This window comes from Rhinatrema bivittatum, unplaced genomic scaffold (assembly GCF_901001135.1).
Source record: "Rhinatrema bivittatum unplaced genomic scaffold, aRhiBiv1.1, whole genome shotgun sequence".
Classification (NCBI taxonomy): Eukaryota; Metazoa; Chordata; class Amphibia; order Gymnophiona; family Rhinatrematidae; genus Rhinatrema; species Rhinatrema bivittatum.
In genome coordinates, this window is record NW_021820897.1 from 38382 (window position 1) to 61087 (window position 22706).

The 22706-nt window shown below is 46.0% G+C and overlaps 1 protein-coding gene across 1 annotated transcript in view; it reads right to left on the bottom strand.

Annotated features, from left to right (window-relative positions):
* Positions 1–22706, bottom strand: part of LOC115082266 (cilia- and flagella-associated protein 58-like) — a gene marked incomplete at its 3' end in the record, with an annotated part of 117518 nt that overhangs the window by 28681 nt on the left and 66131 nt on the right. The window contains exon 5 of the mRNA XM_029586512.1: positions 13623–13732. Coding sequence (XP_029442372.1) covers positions 13623–13732 — 110 coding nt within the window. The remainder of the gene's footprint in view (positions 1–13622; positions 13733–22706) is intronic.

The following is a 22706-nucleotide window of genomic DNA, read 5'->3' on the forward strand; positions in this document are numbered from 1 at the left end:
GACCACAATATCGTCCAAGAAGGCGATTTCGTACCCTTGATGTGGGTGGAGGCTGCAGTCAACCAATTGTTGAAACATTGTAGGGGTGCCATGAAGGCCAAAAGGGAGTATGGTGAACTGGAAAAATCCACCAGGGGTTGAAGACGCCGTCTTCTCTTTCGCTGAGGGAATGAGAGGCACCTGCCAATACCCTTTACTAAGATTGAGGGTAGAGATGAACTGGGCCAATCCCAAACACTCAATCAGTTCATCCACTCGTGGCATTGAATAGGTGTTGAGTTTTGAAACCTCATTTACCTTCTTAAGTCAATACAGAACCTTGTGCTCCCATCTGGCTTCAGCACCAATACTATGGGTAAGGAACAATCACTGTTTGACTCCTCTATTAGCTCAAGCTGGAGCATTTCCTTCCTTTCTGACTCAATGACACGGTTTCTGGCCTCAGGAATCCAATAGGGTCACTGTTGTATCACAATTCCAGGAGACATAATGATGTCATGTTGCACCATGCAGGTTCAAGAAGATCTCCTTGTTTTTCTCTATCAGCTGCTTTAAGTCAGTTGCCTATATATTGGATAGCTGCTTTCTGAAAGGAACTTGGGCTCGGTCCACTTCAGGTCCAACCTGTGGGCCAAATTCTCCTTCCTGTACCACACTGCACTCCTGTGCCACCCATTTCTTCAGAAGGTTTATGTGCCAGATTTGAGGGTTTTTCCATTTATCTGGATGAGCTATTCTGTAATCTTTGGGCCCAGTTTTCTCCAGAAATTCATAGGATCCTTGCCAACAGGATAACACCTTGCTTTCTGTTGATGGGAAGAGGACAAGGACATGGTCCCCTGGCTGGTATACTCTTTTGGGCCGTGGAATGATTGTAACTCAAGCCTGGGAACTCTGAGCCTTTTTCAGACATAGGCAGGCAGACTCATCAGCTCTTTTTAGGCGATCTTGTAGTCAGAGTATGTAGTCTACTAGGTTCTGCCCAGGGTTTGGTTTAACTCCCCAGGTCTCACAAGCTATGTCCAAGATTCTTCTCGGTCTCCTTCCATACAGTAACTCAAATGGGGACAACTCCTTTGAACTCTGAGGTACTTCGCAGGTTGCAAACAGCAAATAGGTTAGTAATGTGTCCCAGTTCTTAGCATCTTCATCCACAAATTTCCTCAACATTTATTTGAGCTTCTGATTAAAGCAGTCAACCTGGCCATCGGTCTGCGGGTGATACAACGAGGTCTACAGAGTTTTTACCTTGTGTTGCGGAGAGTGCCCTCAGGCCCGGTTAGGTGCGCGGATGTACGGTCCCATCTAAGGTAGGATGTGAGCCCCTGGGTCATGGCGCAGCTCAGGGAGGATCCCCAAAATACACCATGATAGGTGAGCTGGTACGAGCACGGGTGGAGCAGGAGCAAGCCTGGACTGAAGACAAGGCGAGGATTATCCAGAATAGGAACTAGGCAGGCTCAGACCTCCACTGGACCTACACACACCAATCAGATCCAGCAACGCTTGGGAACGACGAGTGCATGAGGCCAGATGGAGGCTGAGGGATGGAACATGAAGACTCAGACGAAGACTTGGATACTCAGGAGACTCGGAGGACTCCAACAAGGATTCAGGAAACTCAGAAGACTCGGACAAAGATTCAAGTTGCTCGGAAGTTTCAGGGAAGAATTCAAGAGTCAGGCGAAAGTAATGGGTGAGAACTGCATCACAGCTCGCCCTACACAGCCGCCCATGGCTGGTCGCGGACCACGCTGAATGTGAAGCAGACTCCAGGCAAAGACATGGAACTTGAGACTGGAACATGACGAAGATTCAGTAGAGGCCTGCACCGGAGCTCGCCCTACACAGCCGCCTGTGGCTGGTCTCAGACCACGCTGGTGCGGAGTAGGTTCTGGCAGAGTCTTAGGCATGGACAGATGCAGGCACAAGGGAATTCCGTAGACTGGGACAAGATTCAAGACTCAGGATACTTGGAAGCAAGGCATTAAAAACAGAAGTCTCCCGGAGGCTTGTGCTGCAGACGAGAAGAAGGCCTTGTACCATGAAGCACCCTACACAGCCTTCCTGTGGGCTGGTCACAGACCACGACATGGCACGCCAAGAGAGGTGGACAGACGAGGGACCTGGGAACTGGATGAAGAGCTGAAGATGAGATGGACAAAGTCAAGACAGGAACATCGGACATCAGGAACATGGAACATGGCACCTCGGGACACGGGACATCTGGAACATCAGGAACAGAAGACTGGCGATGAGGGAGCTCCGACGGGGGTCAAGACCAGGAACATCCAGGGGACAAGGTTCAGGAACACGAATAACATGGAACAAAGATCCATCACGGCACAGGAGACCACGGAAGACCTGGATCGTAAGGAAGATCACAGACAATGTGCAAACCTAATCCGAAGGCACTGAGGAATGTCAACAAGGCCCTTTTATAGGGCTGAAGTGGAACAGTTTGATGATGTCATCCGATGGGACCGTGGGGCTTTTCCTGCCGCTGGCCCTTTAAATACTGAAGAGAGGTGCGCGCCTGCGCCTATGCAGAAGCTGGAAAAGAGCAGGCACATCGGCGGCGTCCCTGCTGCATGGGAGGCCCAAGGAGAAGCAGCTCCCTGCCGTGAAGACGGAGGAAGAAGCAGGCACAGGGAGAGATGGCTTCCCTGCTGCTCAAGGACCCCGGCAGCAGCTCCAGCTGCGAGAAGGAAGCGTCGGGTGGCTCAGTCCTGCCGCACAGAGCAGGAGGCAGCCATGGCTTCCGGACCGCGGAGGACAGCATCGGCGGCGGCCTGCTGCATTCAAGGCCAGAAGGAAGGTAGGGGGACTGCTCGTGCCTGTCGCGGGCAGGCTCACAACACCTTGAGTAAGGTGCAGAGTTGTTTCATGACCTTGGACATGAAAGGGATACCCTGATCCATCATGCTCTCCTTGGGCATCCCAAGTCGTGAAAAACCTCCATTAGGGCAGTCGCCAATGTCAGGGTCTTCATATTCCATAGCAGCACTACTTCTAGATATCTGGTGGCTTAATCTAGTATGATGAGAATGTATCTATTTCCTCAAGTATATCTCTCTAATGGCCCTACAAGATCCATGCCCACTCTTTCAAAAGGGCTCTCAATTATAGGCATTGGTATGAGAGATGCTGACCATTCTCTGGCAGGTTTTGTGAGCTGGAAGATAGGGCAGAACCAGCAATACAACCGGTCCTGTTTATGAAAGCCTGGCCAATAAAATTCTGCCAGAATCTTTTCCAGATCTTTTCTTCCCTAGGTGATCCCCTAGAAGGTAATTGTGGCCTAGCTGCATGACTTGCAGAAGATAGGGTCTGAGAACCAGGCGTGTTCTACCACTTCCCCTCCACACTTCCCTTTGTGACTCTGTAATGTACATCCTCTTTCATCACAAAATAGGGAGGAACAGGGTCTGTAAGCTGCACCCCAGGGACTACCTTTCCATGCACCCATTGGGTCTGATTTTAAAAAGCATTTACATGCGTAAAACTGGGTTTTACGCATGTAAATGCACTTTACTCGAGTAAGTGGGTTTTTGAAAATTGCTACAATATATGCCATTGAATCATCCATAGGATTTACTCGCATAAGTGCACTTTACATGAGTATATGGCTTTTGAAAATTGCTACAATAGTAGTTACATTTATGCACGTAACTCCTTTGAAAATTACCCCCTATGTATATGCTTTTGGGACCACTTAAAAGGATTCATCCTCCCTCTGAGACTGCTAAAGTTTCCCAGGTCACCCCATGGTTCCCATTCAAAGAGGCCAGGTAGGACATTCTAGATGGGTGGTTGTTCTTCCTTTGACTCTGAACCCTCTTCCCCCAGCTGCCTCTAGATTAGCAATGTAGGTGTATTTGTCCTGTTGGCGTTGCTTCCAGGACTTAGGAGACTTAGAGTCTTTATGAAGAAGATCAGCTCATCCAATGGAAAGAGTTCTGGAAACTCCAATTCTTCTTCATTCTAGCTGGACAAACCTGTTGTAAGCTAGATCCAGAGACACTTGAACTTTGGACAGTACCGTCCAATGATCACAGGGTAGGGTAGCCAAGGGAGTACTCCCACCTGAACAATATTTTGGCTGGCCAGGGTCTTCAGTCTTACCCAGCTTATTGGATATTGTCGATGGTCCCCATGAATACATAATCTGACTCAGAGCCCCCAAACTATCAATTCAAACCCCAGGACAATCCAATGAAATTGCTATGCAAAAATCCCAGTTATGTATCTTAATAAATGACAATTGCTGAAAAAAAATATTTTTTAATGTATATTTTTATTTGTAGGACTGCCACTATCAACCTATTCACCAAACACAGGCTGAATACGGTTGGTCCAATTTTCTGATTTTGTTTTTTATTTTAATTTTTCAATGCATTTAAAAATGATCATCGGGAGTCATAAAATTCAACCCCTTAACTTATAAAATCATACTTCAATAGAAAATATAGTGAGGTAATAAAAATATATCAGTACCCAATATCTAATGAAGTACTTGGCTTGTGTTTAAATAGTTTGCTGTCCGGTTCCCAGACACAGAGCTGTGTTTCATTACAGACAGCTTCAGAGGGCTCTTCTTCATGAATGTATGCCAGGGTCACTATCTTGTCGTAATCAATTTTGACTTGCTTCATCAAGTCTCACTGAACAAGCATTTTCACACTCCCAGAGTCCACTAAGGCTTGTGGTGGAACGCCATCTAGCTCAACCAAGATCACGAAAGTAGAAACTCCCTGGCTGGAGACAGCTACAAAGTTACAAAAGTGTAGGGTCACAGCATTAATGTTCATAGGCATCTCTTCCCTGTTTGAACAGTCTTGGGCAAAATAGCCCCTTTCTTCACACTGGAAATATAGTGGCCCAACAAAGGATTTCGCCTGAGGTGTACAGTCCAGCTGGGTCTGCACTACTGGTTGGCAGGGCCTCAGTTCTTACAACTCTGTTGACCTCTCCCTGCGTCAGGTGGTGTCTCCAAGATCCTTGGTGCCTCTGGCATGGTCTGGACCTGGTAATGGGCCTCCAACACTTCTAGGATCTTCTCCAGCATAAGGTTAGGGTGTCCGCAAACCCACTGTCGCATTGGCTGTTCTAGGCTGTTTTGGAATTGTTCCGGTAAAACTGGTTTCGCTATCTCCATCCCAGTCTTCTCTTCCAGGCGCAGCCACTTTCAAGTGACATCTTTTAGCCTGTGGATGAGGTTCTCAGGATTTTCACCAGCCTGAAGAATTTCCCAATGAAACCACTGACGGTAGGCTTCCAGGATGAGTCCCGGTCACTCAACAATGGCTGCCTTGACTGCCTGGTAGGTGGCCCTCCCTTCCAGTTTGGCTGTTTGGTAGGCATCTTGACTAGCCCCAGTGAGTAAATTCCCCAAATAGGTAGCCTACCTGTCCTCTGGCCAGCCTGCCAGTCATACTATGACCGCAAAGTTTTTCAAGAACCCCTCTGGGCCTTCTTTATAGGTAATCTTAAGGAGTGTCAGTAGCACTGAAGGTGGACCGGTTATGGCTGTTTGCATAGCTTGGGCAATCTGTGTTAGTACTGTCTGATGCTGCACCACCTGCCTGCTATTGATCTATTTGTGTTTGTAGAGCGTTTTGTAATTGTTGCTGTCCTGTAGCAAGGACTTGGATGACCAGCTCCATCTCTTTTGCTTAGCGAGCTGCCTCCACAAAACTACCTCTCTGGGAATAGGAGAGTGGGACAAAACAAAACAAAAACTTGCTGTCCTATCCGGCCCTTTCTCACTGCTTGACCCCTGACTATACAGGCAGGCATAGACCCCTTGGCCTGTGCTGCAAAAACTAGGTGAGTGGAATTGGGAGGTATTGTTTTTTTATTTTTCTCTTCTCTTGCTGTGGCTGTGGGATCTTATCTGTGCTTTCTTCTTAGGCAATATATCCCACTGCTGCCACCATCTGTGATAACTTCTGCAGTATCAACTTGGGAACAGCCAGAGAGAAAAAGGAGGAAGGCTCTGGCTATTCCTTTAATGTAGTTCATTTACAGTGAAAATAACCAAAAGTGCAGTGCTCAGTAAAACCAAACAATTTAAGCAGCTCAACTTGGCTTCAGGAATCTCACAAATCACAAAAGATAGTGCAAAGCAAATCAATCACTTGGAGGCAGCTCATCTTGACTCCAGGCAAGCCCCAAACTTAAACATAGCAGATAGCAAATATTGCTTACCTGTAACAGGACAGCAGGATGTTAGTCCTCACATATGGGTGACGTCAGTTGACAGAGCCCTGTTACGGAAAACTTTTCTGTCAAAGTTTCTATAAAGCTTTGACTGGCACTTGCACACTGAGTGCACTGAGCATGCTCAGCCTGCAATTATCCCTGTGAACACAGGTGTCTCCCCTCAGTCTCATCTTATAGCAAAAAGCGCAAGCGAAACTAAAATAATAAAACATATGTAAACCCAACTCCGCGGGGTGGCGGGTGGGTTTCGTGAGGACTAACATCCTGCTGTCCTGTGAGAACACCTGTTACAGGTAATCAACATTTGCTTTCTCATAGGACAAGCAGAATGGTAGTCCTCACATATGGGTGAGTACCGAGCTGAGGATGCCCGAGAGTGCACCAATGCACCCAAAGACGTGCAAAAGGCGCAACGACGGGGGTGGAATTTGGTAAGGAGGGCATCCTGAAACCCTTAACGGGTTGGTGGAAGGATGTTGGGTAGTTAAACCAAAAAGAAGAGGAGCAGACAGACTGGCCAAACATGGAAGCATGCCGGCCAGTCTTATCTAAGCAATAATGGGCTGCGAAGGTATGGAGAGAGCTCCAGGTCGCAGCCTTACTAATATGTACAAGCGGCACTGGCCGAAGGTGAGCTATTGAGGCTGGTACGGCCCTAACAGAGTGTGGTTACACACGGTGTTGTAGTGAAATGCCTGCTTGTTGGTAGGAAAAAGAGATACAGAACGTTTAATTAGGAGGAATAGGTTAGTTTGCCAACTGGAACTCGCAGCTTGCTTTTGCCACAGAAGGAAAGAGTTAGGTGTAATTCCTATGGAGTGTAGTGTGGTCTAGATAGAATGCAAGTGCACTTTTACAGTCCAAGGAGTGGAAAACCCTCTCGCTCTGGTGAGAGAGAGGTGTTGGGAAAAAGTGGGCAGAGTATATTCTGAGTAAGGTGAGATGCTGCATCTACCTTAAGAAGGATATGAAGTTGAGTACGTAAAACCACTCTGTCACGGAGGAACGGAGGGTCGGGTGAGTATATAACAAGGTGTGAAACTCAATGACCCTGTTGGCAGAAGTGATGACTACGAGGGAAAGAATTTCCCATGCCAGACTGTTAAGTGAGAGGAATGGAAAGGCTCGAACGGAGAACGTATGAGTCTTGTAAGCACTAAATATAGGCCCCATTCTGTAACCAGTAAAAGTAGAGGCAGCTTAATGAGTGGATAACCCATGTAAGCTGATTCAGAAGGGGTTGAACCGTTAATCGGGTATCCCCATTCCCAAGTGGTACGCCAATTGGAACCGAGGTGTACCCATGTGGAGGATGTCTGGGGAGCAGAATCCGAGGGAGTAAGAGAAAAGAGTGGTGTAGAGAAAAAAAAAAAAGGGGGTAATACCCTTTTGTATGCGCCATGTGGTAAATCATGCCATTTTGAATAGTAAGATTTATGTGCGGGAGGTTTTTGTGATGCTGCCAGTACCTGAGAATATCAGTGAGTCCATGATATGAGACTGACCTGTGAGAAGGCGAATTGGTTACTGGTGTGATAGATTGAGAAATATGGGAAAGCATACTGGTCTCAGCCAGGACGTGGGTCTGAGAAACAGGGAACCTCGTCCCGGGGCAGCATAATAAAAATGCTGGCTATGAGAGGCATCGAAAGAGGCACATATAAGAGGCCTTTGTTACAGCAAAGGCTTCCATGTGAACGCATTCGAGACATGTGTAGGGAGTAGAATCTGTCTACCATATGGTTTGATTCAGACGCAGAGGGCAAGGTCGGTTGACCTCAGCGCTAGAAGATTTTTCTCGCTACCCATGTAGTCCGAGACCATCCGAGAGGATGGAAACCTATATGGAGAACGTCTGCTAGTGCGTTCAGTAAGTCTGTTAGATAAGTGGTCCGGGGATGCATGGAGTGAGCAAGGGCCAAGGGTAGAGCTGCGCAGCTTCCTAGCAGAGCAGCTAAGAGGTTGTGCGTGCTTGTGTGTTGGAAATACCACATTGTCACTATGCTGTCTGTCTGTATGCACAAAGGTTTGTTGCAGGGGCAGTATTATAAGGCATAAAGGCATAACTCATGGCTTGAAGCTCCAGGAAGTTGATGTGAAACTCTGCATGGAGCGGAATAGACGCATATTGGGTTGAGCAGATATCAGTTCGAACTCTGCAACCCTGAGTAAATGCGAGCATGAGCAGGATCAGCCTAGGTTTTGGTTCTAGATCTGCAATATGGATCAGGGATGAAAGCGGTTGAACAGCTTAGATCCACTGATAATTGAAATTTCACTGAATATTACTCATGGCAAACCTGGACCTATGAGTAAAGAGCATGGTGAAAAAATCCCGTGGCCCAGCAATGAATGAATTGAGGGGCTGAGGTTATGTTGTATGCGCGCAAAGACATATGAGACATATAGGAATTTGCAAGAATGTCTGCGCAGTTGTTGGACAGGAAGTTCGTTGTGACTGTGGTGTTCAGAAGTCTTCTATATGGGATTTATGTTAACAGCAATCCCAGGTAGTAGATTTATAGAGAGTCGTGAAGAAGATAGAGCTCCTTGCTTGGATTGACTGTTGTTATGCAGCTGTCCATGCAAGGAAAAGCGTGAATGATGTTTTACTCTGTAGAGAAGCAGCAGTCACTGCTAGTGATTTAATGAAATACCCAAGTTGCTGAAGCTGGAGCAACCGGTAGAGCTTGGATTGTAATATTGTTGACTCACCATGAAGCACATAGAAAGATTAGAGGAGATAGGCAACCTACTTACTGCGGTATGGAATTATGGTGACGAGAGACACCATTTTACCGATTTAGAGAACAGGTCTCAAAGGGATTGTCGCTGAAGCAGGATTAGAGTAATTATCATCCGTCGTGGATCGCAGAAGGACGAGCCGGTGAAGATCGATGGCTCCGTGGATTTCAGGAGGCATCGAGGGACAGCCTGAAGGACATAAACATCCGACCCAACTCTGTAACCTGGTATGGTAGCGCAGGTACAGAGGAGCAAGCTGAGCGTGTCTGGCACTACCACAGTAATTTGTGGAGGGTCAGAACTCCGCACCGGTGTCGGTGGGGAATGCCTCGGGTACAGGGGAGCCATTATGACTCATGAACCCAGCCCTCTTTGCAGTGGCTCGATGTATCATGATGCCAGTGCAGAATTCCTCGGAACTCGGTCTGGTCATTCTGGAGCACAAAGGACTGCCAGCACTGTGTGGAACAGTGGCGGTGGCAGTAGTGATGTTGCTCGGCCTGGGCATTCTCCAGCACAGAGTAGGATAGCACCGATGTCTTGGATGGTGTCGGTGGCGGACGGTCACCATGCCGGTGACAATGAGTGCCACGGTGCGCAGCCTGGTCTTTCCCCAGCGCCGAGGTGGATGCCCTCACTGTCTTGGATGGCTAATGATGACGGACTGTCAGCATGCCTGCACTGCTCCTGGCACTGTGTAGTGTCGTAGGCTGATACGGGGCTTTAGTTAAGAACAAAAAGCATGGAGCACTCTGTTTAGGCGAGGGCATTGCGTGTAGGTGCTATGTCAGTATTGACGGTAGCAAAGGCGGCATAGAAGCGGCCTCGAGGGTATTGTCAAAAATATAGATGAAAAAACGTTGATGGCCTGGGCAGAGCAACGATAACAATGACGGAGGCACCGAAGGCATCGGTGTAGGTATCGATGGAAACGATGTGGCATCGAAGAATCGAATAGACATCGATGGCATCGGGAAACTGATACCGGCATCGATGGAATCGATGGCTGCAATGATAGGAACGATGAGGACACCAATGCAAATGACGTGGGCGTCGACAGCATCGATGGATGGAGACAGGCGCTGATGGCATGGCCATGGGCGTCGACGGCATCGATGGCACCAACCCGGGCATCGACGGCATCGACCTGGGCGTCGACAGCATCGACCTGGGCGTCGATGGCATGACATGGGCATCAATGGCACCGACCCAGGCATCGATGGCATCGATGGAACCGACCCAGGCATCGATGGCATTGATGGAATCGACGATGGCACCGATTGAACTGACCTGGGTATCAATGGCACCAACCCGCATGTCGACTGCATCGATATGGGCATCGAAGGCATCAATGGAACCAACCCAGGCATCGATGGCATTGATGGAATCGACCTGGGCATCGATGGAATCGACCTAGGCATCAATGGCACCGACAACACCAAAATGTGCATCGATGGCTTCCACCCGGGCATCGATGACATCGATGGAAAAATCAGTGCCATGGATGAAAACATTGATGGCACTGAAAGAATTGATGTGGGAATCGATGGCATCGATGGACTGTGGGGGGAGGGGTGTTGATGGCATCGAAAAAGGCAGGATGGCCTGGATGGGGGTACCGACGTTAGCGATGGGGGCATCAACTACACAAAGGTACCGAGGTATGAATTTGACAAAGGCCCTGGCGGCAACGGTAACTGTGGAAGTCCCTATCCCACTAGCGTTAATAACCAGGCAGAGGGTCACAGGAGGACACTCGCAGGCTATGTGCAGCTAACTGTGAAAACATAGGGAGAGGGAAGGCCGCAATTCGATTGGTAGGCCGGGGAACAGTAGTGAGGTGACAGGAACTGACCGAAAAACAGGGCATAGTACTCACCGAGTGTCGATTAAATGTACGCAAAGGGAGACCAGTGCAGGGAAAAAGCATTTGTGAAGTAAAAGTTTAAGTGTTTCCGTGAGGAAAAATTGTGAGAATTTCTCACAGAGCTCCTAACCGCTATGCTTACTGCAGAGCGAAAAAAAGAAGACTGTCACAGGGATAATTGCAGGCTGAGCATGCTCAGTGCACTCAGTGTGCCAGTGTCAGTCAAAGCTTTATAGAAACTTTGACAGAAAAGTTTTCCGTAACAGGGCTCCGTTATGTGAGGACTACCATCCTGCATGTCCTGTGAGAACTTAACAATGTCAGTCTCAAACCTTAAACATGGCAGGTCTTCTCATATGGTGGGATTCTAGCCCTTCCCCAGGGCCCGCTTAACCCTTCTAGACCCTGAAGACTTGTACTCTGGTGAAGAGCTCCTCCCTTCACCTAGGATTCCCTATGGGTCTCAATCTTAAGGAGGACCAGGTGAAACAGCTGTGTCCAGTTCTTTAAGGTAATCTGAGGGAGTTTTCTGTACACTCCCTCACAGTTCCCTGCTGGGCACTCTCTCAGAATAGTTTGCAAACCCTGGAAAAAAAATTCTACCCAGGAAAAGTATGCCACATCCATCCTGAATCCATGGGTCCAACCTAAGTGCTCTCCCCATTCCCCAAGGGAAGCAGGAGGGTGGGGTTGTCCCTGATTAGTGCACTGCCTCTTGTGCGCCTCTCCACCAAGTCTCAGTTGGCTGAGGGGATGCCCAAACGGCAGCAAAATCCTTGTAGGACAATTCTCCTTGAGCTGCCAGGCAATGCTGGTCTGGGCAAGACATAGCAATGGCTGGAGTGCTCTCATTTGGCAAGCCGCATTATGGGAGCCCTCTCAGTATCTCTAATCCTTAGTGCCATTAACATTCTCATAGGAGCTACCTCTTGTGTGCTGCTAAAACACTGCCAATGACTCACTAGAGCGTGCAGTCATGACTGCACACGTATATGTGAAACTCAAGTGTGAGGCTTTGTATGAATACCTATGCGTGTATATGTGCACACTGAACCCCAGGCTATGACCTTACTGTGTGCACTCGCCCATGCGCTCCAGAAAAACACCAGATACAGTCTTACCACATGTCACAGCAGCCTAACCTTTCCTCATGTGGCCGACATATAATAACAGCAGTGCGGGAGCCCTGAAGCGCTATTGCCACCTAAACTAATGGCATCATTGGTTCGCCACCCCATTCCATCTCTGGAGATCAATCGGAGGTGTGAGGAGGGGATTAGTACTGGTGAGGCCCACCTGTATTCTTTATTACCTGATCTGAAACCTCCGCCGACTGAAATCACGACCGAGCCAATGGCTATGGGAAGAGAGCGTACAAGCCTTCACCGCAGAGCGCCCCCATTCCTCTTCTTCTTATTGTTTTTTTTTAACCTAAAGCTGGCAAGGCACAGTAGCTCAAAATGCTCAACTGAGGGAGAGCCCTAGAGTGGGTTCACCTCAGGAACTCAAATCTGTCTCTTCTTTCTTTTTTTTTCTCCTTTTCTTAAAAACAGGCAATCCCCACTAGGAAAATGCATGTCCACCATCTGCTGGAGATAGAGAATACTGGCAGGCTGTTATCAGGGCAGGGCTATATGTCAGTGATATTAGCGAGTCAGCTGTCTCCATGTCCATCTGCTGGTAGGAGTGTATAACCCACTGGTGTGGATTGGGCTGCCTGAGTGAAGAGGAAGCACTCATTCTGGGAAATCTTGACTGTTGCAGTGGTGTCTGCATGGGCCTGCCCGAGAAACTAATACAGGTACTGCAGATGGTACAAAATGTGGCAGCTCGTTTGCTAATAGGACTACCAAAAAGAGATCATATCACACATCTTGCGTAATTTACATTGTCTTCCAGTGAAATGGAGATCAAGATTTAAATTATTGGTAATCATACAAAAACTGCTTTATTCTGACTACCCCTGTGCAATTAAGAATTAGATACAATGGTATGGTAAGATCTGCTTCTGCTCATCTGTTTATGGTACTAACACTGCAAGATTATTATCACCGTTTATCTAATTGTGTTGTTTTAGTATCTAGAAATGTACATACTATCTGATCTTCTTATAGGCTTTTTCTACCATTGCTTCTTTATTTGATACGTCTTTCTGGATTTGATATTGTTTAAGAGTCATCCCAATCATCACGTGGCTCACTCTTTTTCAGTTGTTAATAGTTACTTTGTTTTTCATCCCTTTGCTCCCAGTTCCATGATACCTTGTTCTATGTAATGCTCCTTGCAACTTTTGTGTTTTTCTCTGTAAACCGATATGATATGTAATTTTCACATGAATGTCGGTATATAAAAGTCCAAAATAAATAAATAAATAATACGATTATAAATATGTGCAGACAAGAGTAAGGTCTTTTTCATTTACAGCAGCAATTCTATGGAACAGTCTGACAAATTATCTTAGAGGAGAGCAGGACCTAAAGATTTCTAGAAAGAGCATTAAGTCTATGTATTTTAAAAAGGCCTTTGGCTAATTGTTTTTAATATATTGTGTATCTTATAATGTGATTTTTGTTTCAATGTGATATATGCTGATTTATGGATGTTAAATTGTAATCTACACTAAATGAATTGTTTTGGAAGAATGTGGAATACAAGCTTTTAAAATAAAGAAATAAATACAATTTGAGCAGATGCCGTATATTTAAGAAAAATGGAACCCATCTTTGATAGATACAAACAAAGAAAAATTAAAGCAAAAAATATACAAGATTTATTTTGGTCTCACTTCTTGCCAGATGATTCCTCAATAGTCTTCTTTTGTTGATTTGATAGCTCTACCAGCTGAATAAAGGATGCTTGTATTTGCTTTACCTTACTCTTCATCTGAATAACTGCCTATTAAATAAAATACTTACTGTTAATATTCCATTGCCAAAACAAAATTTTAGTTATATTTTCTTTTATTAATTAATAACAAACAACATTCTGGTTGAGAGAAGGCCCTCTCCAACAAGTGCATAGTTATGTGGTACAAAGAATTATAAAATTCAGATATTGGTAGCCATTAAAAAACTGGTCTGTCTCTGAAGAGGCAGAGTCCTACAGTGAGATGAGAGCTGTGAATTCTATTAGTTGGCCTTACTCTCTTGGTCCACTACAAATCAACAGACAAATAAATCTGGCGATGGAAGATATTTTAAATAATAGTCCTCTTTAAAGTAGAACAAGGGGTTGAAAAGCAAGTTTGCTACCCATAAACACTGTTTTCCAAAGACAGCAGGATGAATTAGCCATTAAATGTGGATGACGTCATCTGGTAGCACCGAACAGACTCATTTTACCAAGCTAGTAGATCTTTGAGCTCTACAGAGCACGTCTGGGAGTTCCCACACGAGCATTGCCTCATAAACCTCTTCAGTCAGTAACAGAGCTAATTCTAGCTATGTAGGCGACTCTCCAGAGAGGTGGGCAGATATTCCATGGCTAATTCATCCTGTTATCTAAGGAAAACACATTTTACGATAAGCAAATGTGCTTTTTCCATTGATAAAAAGATTACATTAGCCATTAAATGTAGGGAATCCCAACCTGAGGGTTGCAGCAGAGCAGTTTCTTAGAAAACAATCAGGACCCTACTGTGAAAAGTAGACTACAGTGAAAACAGATCACGCAAAACTGCTTTCCTAAATTTACTGTCAGTCTTTGAGAGGTTATCAAGACAGTAATGAGACATAAAAGTATGAACTGAAGACCAAGTTGCAGCTTTGCTGATACCTTTGATAAGATACTTCTCGAAGATGAGCAATGAAAGATACCATGGCTCTCACATGATGAGCTTTTGCAGTGCCTGTTACTTTCAACCCTGCTATGGTGTAGCAATGGTAAATGCACTCCGCCAACCAGTTAGAAAGAGTGAGGTCGATATTCAAAGACTACTTGCCGGATAAGAAAGACTTATCTGGCTAAGTGGCAGCCAATGAATATCCAGCTATGTTCAGCGATCGCCACTTAACTGGATAAGTAACTTATCCGGCTAACCGGTTAGCCATATAGTGGGTGGACAGTAGGTGTAACTGGGCGGCACTACTTATCCGACTAACTTAGCTGGATAAGTATCATTATTCAGACTTATCCAGTTGCTCCATAACAGGTCTAAACAAAGTCAGTTTAGACTTATCTAGCTAAGTAGCTATGCTGCTGAATATCCTGTATAAGTTAGCCAAATAAGTCTTATCTGACTAACTTACTTAGCCAGCTATCTCTGAATATTGACCTCAATACATTTGGTGAATGCTACTCCTAGCCTGTTGGGTCATGTGAGACAAATAGCTGGGCGGTTTGATGAGTCCTTCTTTTATAATACATTAAGACCCATTTGCAATCCAAAGTATGGCGGGCTTTTTTGACTTCATGCACATGAGGCCTTGAAAAGAAGAAACGCAATTCGATGGATTGATTGATGTGAAAAGCAAAGACTACTTTTGGCTGAAACTTCGGGTTAGTACAAAGAACCGCCCTGTTGAGGAAGAATTGCATATACGGAGGAAAGTGGACAAGAGCTCGAAGCTCACTGAATCTTCTGACCAAGGTCACTGTGACAAGGAACAATACCTTCCATGTTAAGAATTTAAGAGAAGGTGACTCCAATGGCTCAAAAGAAGGCTTCATCAGTTGGGAAAGGACCACATTTAGGTCCCACAGAACAGAAGGCGTTTGTATGCCAGAGACCTTTCATGAAGCAAGACATCAGCAGATGGGTAGAGATTAGTTTGCTGTCCATTGATGTATGGTACACTGCTATGGTGCTGAGGCACACTCGCACTGAAGAGGTGGCAAGACCTGAGTGAGAAAGGTGGAACAAGTATTTTAGAAGGTGGGGTTCGCAAGAGAAAGGGTCCAATGCATTTTGTTGGCACCATTTGAAATACCTATTCCATTTAAAAGCATAATTTCTTCAAGTTGAAGGTTTTCTAGACAATTCTAGTATGCCAACAATTTCTATAGGAAGGTGGAGATCCACAATCATTGAGTGTTCAACATCCAAGCTGTTAGATTGAGGGTGGAGAGGCTGGGATGATAAAAGTGTCCTGTCTTCCTGAGTTAATAATGCAGAGTCTGTTCCCAGATGTATGGGAGGACTGCTGGAAAGTTGTATGAGATACGCATACCAGATCTGTCCGGGCCGTATTGGGGCTGTGAGGATCAACCAAATATAGTTCTGAAGGACCTTCTGCACATTTTGGCAATGAGCATTATCGGTAGAAAAGCATACATAAGGCTTTGTCCCCACCCAAGGAGGAAAGCATCCTGAGCCAATCTGTGATCACTCAGCAGAACTGAGAAAAATGGATTTAGTTTTCTATTCTGTTGTGATATGACTAGCACACCGATGGCAGACCCCATAAGCTGATCAGTCTGTTCGCCATTGATTGCTGTAGAGGCCACTCATCTATCCAAAATACTCTGAGTAGATCTGCCAGCGTGTTGGAAATGCCTGGCAGACAGGTGATCTACAAAGCAATTCAATTCTTTTCCTCCAAATTCCAGATTTTCAGGGTAGAAAGGCCATGTAATCATTCCTCCCTGTATGTTGACATAAAACATGGCAACCTGGCTGTTGGTTTGATGCAGAATGCTCTTTCCCTGGAGGAGATGTATGAATGCTGATAAGACATGCCTTACTGTTCTCAGCTTCAGGAGATTGATTTGAAAAAGGCTCTCCTAAATGACCAGATTTCCTAGGTTTGGCAGGATCCAGTGTGAACACCCTATCCCTTGGTAGAGATATCTGTCGCTAATACTACTTGGTGGTGTATTGAGTGAAGAGAGGGTCCTTCCTGAAGATAAATCACAACCACTACTCTCACTTCACTGCTGCTGAAATTCGCATCACAGATGACAGTGGTTGAGTCAATTGATCCTACTATTGGACAGAACCTATTGGAGGAAGTGGATATGAAGGCAGGTCAGCAGAACAACATGGATTGCTACTGCCATGTGATCTAAGATCACGAGGAAGCTTCTGGCCATTGAGTGTGCAGAGGATAGGAGCTGGCGGATAAGCGATGTCATGGTATACGGAAGGAAAAAATGTTCTTTCCTGCAATGATTCAACCTCTGATCGATAAGAACATAAGAACATGCCATACTGGGTCAGACCAAGGGTCCATCAAGCCCAGCATCCTGTTTCCAACAGTGGCCAATCCAGGCCATAAGAACCTGGCAAGTACCCAAAAACTAAGTCTATTCCATGTTACCGTAGCTAGTAATAGCGGTGGTTATTATCTGAGAAACTGAGTGGGCTCCAGATTTGACTTCTTGAAGTTGATCAGGAACCCCAAGCACCGAAGAAGGCAAATCATTGAACAAAGGAAGCGGAGGTTTCTATCTCAGGAGTTCGCAGTCATCCAGGTATGGGAAAACTTGTATTCCCTGGTAACACAAATTCGCTGCTACTACAGCAAGGCATTTTGTTATGATACTATGGATTGACGACAGACCAAACAGGAGTACTTTGTACTGGTATTGGGTGGAATCCACCTAGAAGCGAAGGTTCTGCTACAGTGACGGGTGGATGGGTATGTGGACATATCCATCTTTGAGATTTAGAGCACAATTCATTCGTCCTTCTGTATGTAAGGGAGAATTGTCCTGAGGGAATTAATTTTGAATTTCTCTCAGAATACATATTTGTTCAGATGTCTCAACTTCAAAAGAGGCCGCAATCCCTCTAATTTCTTGGGGATGAAGAAATTATCGGGAATAGAAGCCTGTAACAGAGTGACTCCATTTCCCCCTTTTTGCATGGGTAGGACCAAGCTAGATGCTTGCTCTACTTTAAATCCCACAGAGGAAAAGATCTCTGTGGGCGGAACCCTGCTGGGGCAGGGAAAGGCCTGAGGAAAGGACCAGCTGAGAAGCATAAAAGTGTAAGCCCAGCTAGGGTCAGGAGGCCCCTGCATCTCCAGGAGAGGCAGCTCCTGTAAATCTATCCTGACCAAAACAGAAGGAGAGAGTATACACTGTACAGAGGGAAGGCAGTCTACAACGCTGTATGTAAGTGAATATTGCTGAGGTAACGCAGTCTGCACTCTATTACAGTGCTGTGTATAAATAAAGTTAAAATTGCATCAGAAAAGGCTGTAGTCTGTGTGGCTTTGTGCTTCCAGCCCGAGAAGCACCGCTCGGCTTCTCACATATGATGTCAGGTTGGGTATTTTTTTTCTCTGCACTGGGCACAGAGAAAAACACCTAGTCTCCAAAGGGAGGACTGAAGCTTGTTGTGTGGCCTGCCAAAGAAACTGGAGGCAAAGCAGCAAGGCAGAGAAAAGGGTGTGGCTTAGGGAGCACACTGAAGCAAGGCAGGCTGCATGAAAAAAAAGTTTTGTTAAGCCTTGCCTAAAGAAGGGGGCTGGGACAGAAGAAAAGCAATGCTGTTTGGGTTTCAAAGCACTGAAAACTGGAAGCTTGCTGGCTCATAGAGGAGCACAGGAAAAAAAAAAGAAAACTGCCTTTAAACCAGAGAGGGGTCAGTGGGGCCTGCAGGCAGGGTTGGTTCTCTTTGCAGACTAAGGGTCAAGCCGCATCTGAAGATAGAACTGCTATAGTCAGTAACGTCAGTGCCAGTGAGGCGGGAAATTTTTTTTACTTTTTTTCCTTTTAAGAAAAAAAAAAAGAGAGGAAGAAAAAGCAGTTGTGCACTGTAGCTGGAGTAGGGCTTGGCCCAGACTGAAAGTGAAACTGCTAGCAAGTGCAGAAGGCCTGGGCAGTAGTACCAAAAACATGGTCTGGAACCAGTGGGTGTACCTTAGTACCGGTAAAAGAGAAAAGAGAAGCCAGTGTGCTTAAAAGAAGAGTAGCCATTTACTTCTGCATAGTGGGAGTTTCTCAGTCTCAAGAGCCAGGTGAGAGGAAGAACCTGAGGCTCAAGGTTTGGCAGCTGAAGAGGCCAACCAGAATAATAGAACTACAGAAACCACTCCGAAGAGTCCAGGAACAGTTCTTGGAGGAGCTGGATGAGCTGCTAGCAGAGTTGTCCAGCGAGCTGGCTGAGTTGTGGCAATAGTCTGAGGAGACCACTGGGAATACAGAAAATGCACCGCAGAAGAGAGTAGAAAAGACTGTATTACCTAAGAGCTCATGGAGGAGTTTAAAGGAGTGGCCTAAAGAGAGATAGCCTGCAGAGACCCCTGAGAGAAGTCTCAGAGAGCCAGCAATGCAGCAAGAAGAAGTCCGAGTAGGGCGCTGCAGGGAAGCCTGAGGTTGACACTACAGGAAGTCCCAAGGAAAGCACTGCAGGGTGCCCAAACATTGAAAAGAGCCCTGGAGAGGGAAACACAGACTGCCCATAAGGGGGCAGTACTAAGTGGCCTGCAAGAGGCAGTATCAAGGAGTCTGAGAGAGATGTTGCCAAGGGGCCAATTGAAGAGGCCACAGAGGCCATGGAGTCCCTAGAGAAAGGGAATACAGAGAAGCCAGATGAAGGTGCTGCCCTGGATAGCCCAGAAGGAAGGGCCAAGGACAGTCAAGTAAGAAGGAGCATGGAGACACCAACAAGAGAGGCTGCTGAGGAGCCAATGCGTGGCATCACGATGGAGTCAACAGAGGATGCTGGTCATGACAGTACAGAGAAGGCACATGACTCCACAGAGATGAATGAAGAGTGCTCATCACACGTCCCACAGCCAGTCCAAGGAGTCCCGCTAGGATGGAAGTTGAACCTGGAGCTACAGATGGGCTCTCCACTGCGAGACCCTCTCGCAGTGGGTGATACTAACAGTTTTGTCTGGGATGACCCTAATGTGGGGGGATGAGCATAACCTTAGATCTCTGTCTGTAAGCCTAACACATCTCCAGGAGAGGCAGCTCCTGTAAATCTATCCTGACTAATCCAGAGGGAAAGAGTGTACACTGCCTAGCGAGAAGGCAGTTTTTAACCTTGTGTGTAAGGGAACACTGCTGAGGCAAGGCAGTCTGCATTCTGTTACAATGCTGTGTATAAATAAAGTGAAAATTGCATTAGAAAAGGCTGGAGTCCGTGTGGCTTGGCTTCCCACACAGCCCTGTGAATGTTGTAATGCAGGAACTGGCTCTATTACTTGACACTGGAAAAGCAATTGGACTTCCAGATAGTGCTTCGGCAGGTAAGATGCCTTTGGATAGAGAGTTGAATAACATGGAAGGGATGGTAGCTGGGAGAAATGTAACCAGTACTTAGATTGCATGATCTGGAGAACCCAGTAGTTCTTGGTGATTTAATGCCAATCTTCCAGGAAATGTTAGATTCTTCCCCCTAATGGAAGAACGGGGAATGGATTGCTCAGATGGATCAAAATCTAGGCCCTGTTTTAGGGTGGGCCTGATATGTGGTCCTTGGCTGATGGCGCACTCTTTCTTGAGGTCTGGATGGATGCAGTTGCTGACACTGGGCCAGAAGGGATGGTGGACGGTACTGTTGGTAAGATCGGTAGGGCCACCTGTGAAAGTATGATTGTTTATATGCATAGAAGGGCTGCTTTGATATGGAGGGCTGCTCAGCGGCTGTTGAGAGAGAGATTATACTGCCACATTTTGGTCCTTTATCTGTGTGACCGTCTCTCTGAGCTTCTCTTCAAAGAGACTGTCTCCCAAGCATGGAAGGTCTACAAGTTTTTCATGAATGTCTTTGCAGATACTGCTTGCCTGAAGCCATGCCATGCATCAAGCCCCAATGGAGGCTGAAGAGGTAACTGAAATGAAATTAAATGATTCATAGACAAAACAGAGGAGATGGAGGATACCTTCTTCCGCATCCAAAAGTGGTTTAGGATAGACAAAGCCTTCTTCAGGAAGCTGCAGGAAAGATTTCAACTTCTGAATACAATTGTGAATATATCTATTTTGAATTGGTAGATAGATATGCAAGAAAATAGCATGGACCTTTTTGTCTAAAGTTGTTTAAAAGCTTATGGTCTTTCCCTGTGGAACAGTTGGAATGAATTTGAGCCTTCTTTGTTTTTTTCTTATCAAACTCAACCACTACAGATTTGTGAGGTAGTTGAATGATGCTGAATCCTGGAAATTGTTGGACTATAAACTTGAACTTCCTAGCCGTAGGAGTGCCTGCAATAGGAGTTTCCCACATTCTCATCAGAAGGACACTGAGAATGTTGTAGACTGGAAGGGCCACTGATTCAGCAGCAGAAAACCAAGAAGACCACAAATCTGCAGAAGACCAAGAAGTTCATATCAGGGGTCTTTTTCTTTGTGGACATGAACGCCCAGGGTCGTACCCATCTTTTTCTCAAATTTTAAATAAGAGAGATCCTCTGGGGATGAAGTATGGTCCGGAGGATCCGGGAACGGATCAGAAGGGATGCTGATAAGAGTCTTCGTCTGAGCCTAAGGGCACGTATACTTATTCCGGACTCCAGTGACAAAGAGGGTGAACCAGAAGGTATATCTGGTTGACTCTGAGGAGGAGCTGCCTGGTTCGACACCTCTGACTGACAGGACTCCGCTGCATCAGAGTGGGACTCAGTCATGGGTTCTGATGATGAGTTCTTCCCTATTGGCAAAATTAGGACTCCGGTCTGTGGAATTGCTATAGCGATAGTGGAAAGGAACAGCTAGAATTTCCATCCATATCCTTGGTCAGAGAGGCAAAGAAATTCCTCACCAAACCTGCAATGTGGTCACATGACTAATGTGTCCTCTGGCTTGGTATAGGAAGTGGGACATCCTCTTCTGAGTACAGGTCAGGCTCCTGAATTAGAATGGGCAACATATTAGAGATAAGCGGGACTATGGAGCACACTGGGTCTGACGTCTCCAGGAAATGTCCCTCTACCACAAGTCTAAGGGAGGAAACACCATGGTTATTGGAGAGGGCAGAGGCAATCTGACTCATACAGTTGCAGATCTAGGATGGGCTGTATACAGCTGAGTCAGCAAAACAGCCTGATTAAAATGAAGGCTGAGATCGTTATGTCAATTGCTTTGATGGGGTAGAATTCTTAAATGTCTTGGATGACTTGGAGTGCTTCAATGGATCTTTAGTGAGAAGTGTCGTGCATCAAGGAAATTGGTGCATTCTGCATCAAACACCTCGGTGCAGCATACACCAAGTGCATTAGTGCACCGTGCATTAAGTGCATTGGAGCAGGAAGTGTTATGTGAATCTATGCATCAGACATCAGAAATGCTGATGGCTCTTATGCCATTGATGCCGCTTCAATGGTGCTAGTGCTGATGCACCGCACTTTCTGTCCTTATGCTTCTTTGACACAGGCTGTGATGATTCCAATGAATGATGCCACTTTGTCTTGGACACAGAAAGGATGGCAGAACTCGACCCCACGGCTACAGCCTGAGCGGATGGGGGAGATCTAGAGAAGTTCCTGCTCAACACTTTTCCCAGCAAGGCAGATGACACTGCATTGCAGGACAAGGACCTGCTATGACACTGGAGAAATTTAAAGCAGCTGCTCAATATGAAGCACCCTAGAATACTGTGAGCATAGGGACAATTGTCCACAGTCACAGAAGTTCTTCTAGTCGTGATCTGGCCCGAGGTACCAGTAACACAGTTCAAGTCCATCCATGAGGGACATTATTTTGCCACAAACACAGCTTTTAAATTCACTCTCCATTGTAGATTTCTTCTTCTGGCCTGATATTTTGTGAGGTAGGGCCAGTGCTTTTTTTGATTTGTTGTTTTTTTAGATAGCACTGAAAAGTGCTACTGTGGGGCTGCAGAGGCAGTAAGGCAACTTAAAAATAATTTCAGAGGCAAAAAATCACCAAAAACATAATTAGAGAAAAATATGAGGAAATACAGAATACATGTCTGTGCTTAAGCTCTAACAAAAATGACTAAAGAGGTTCACAA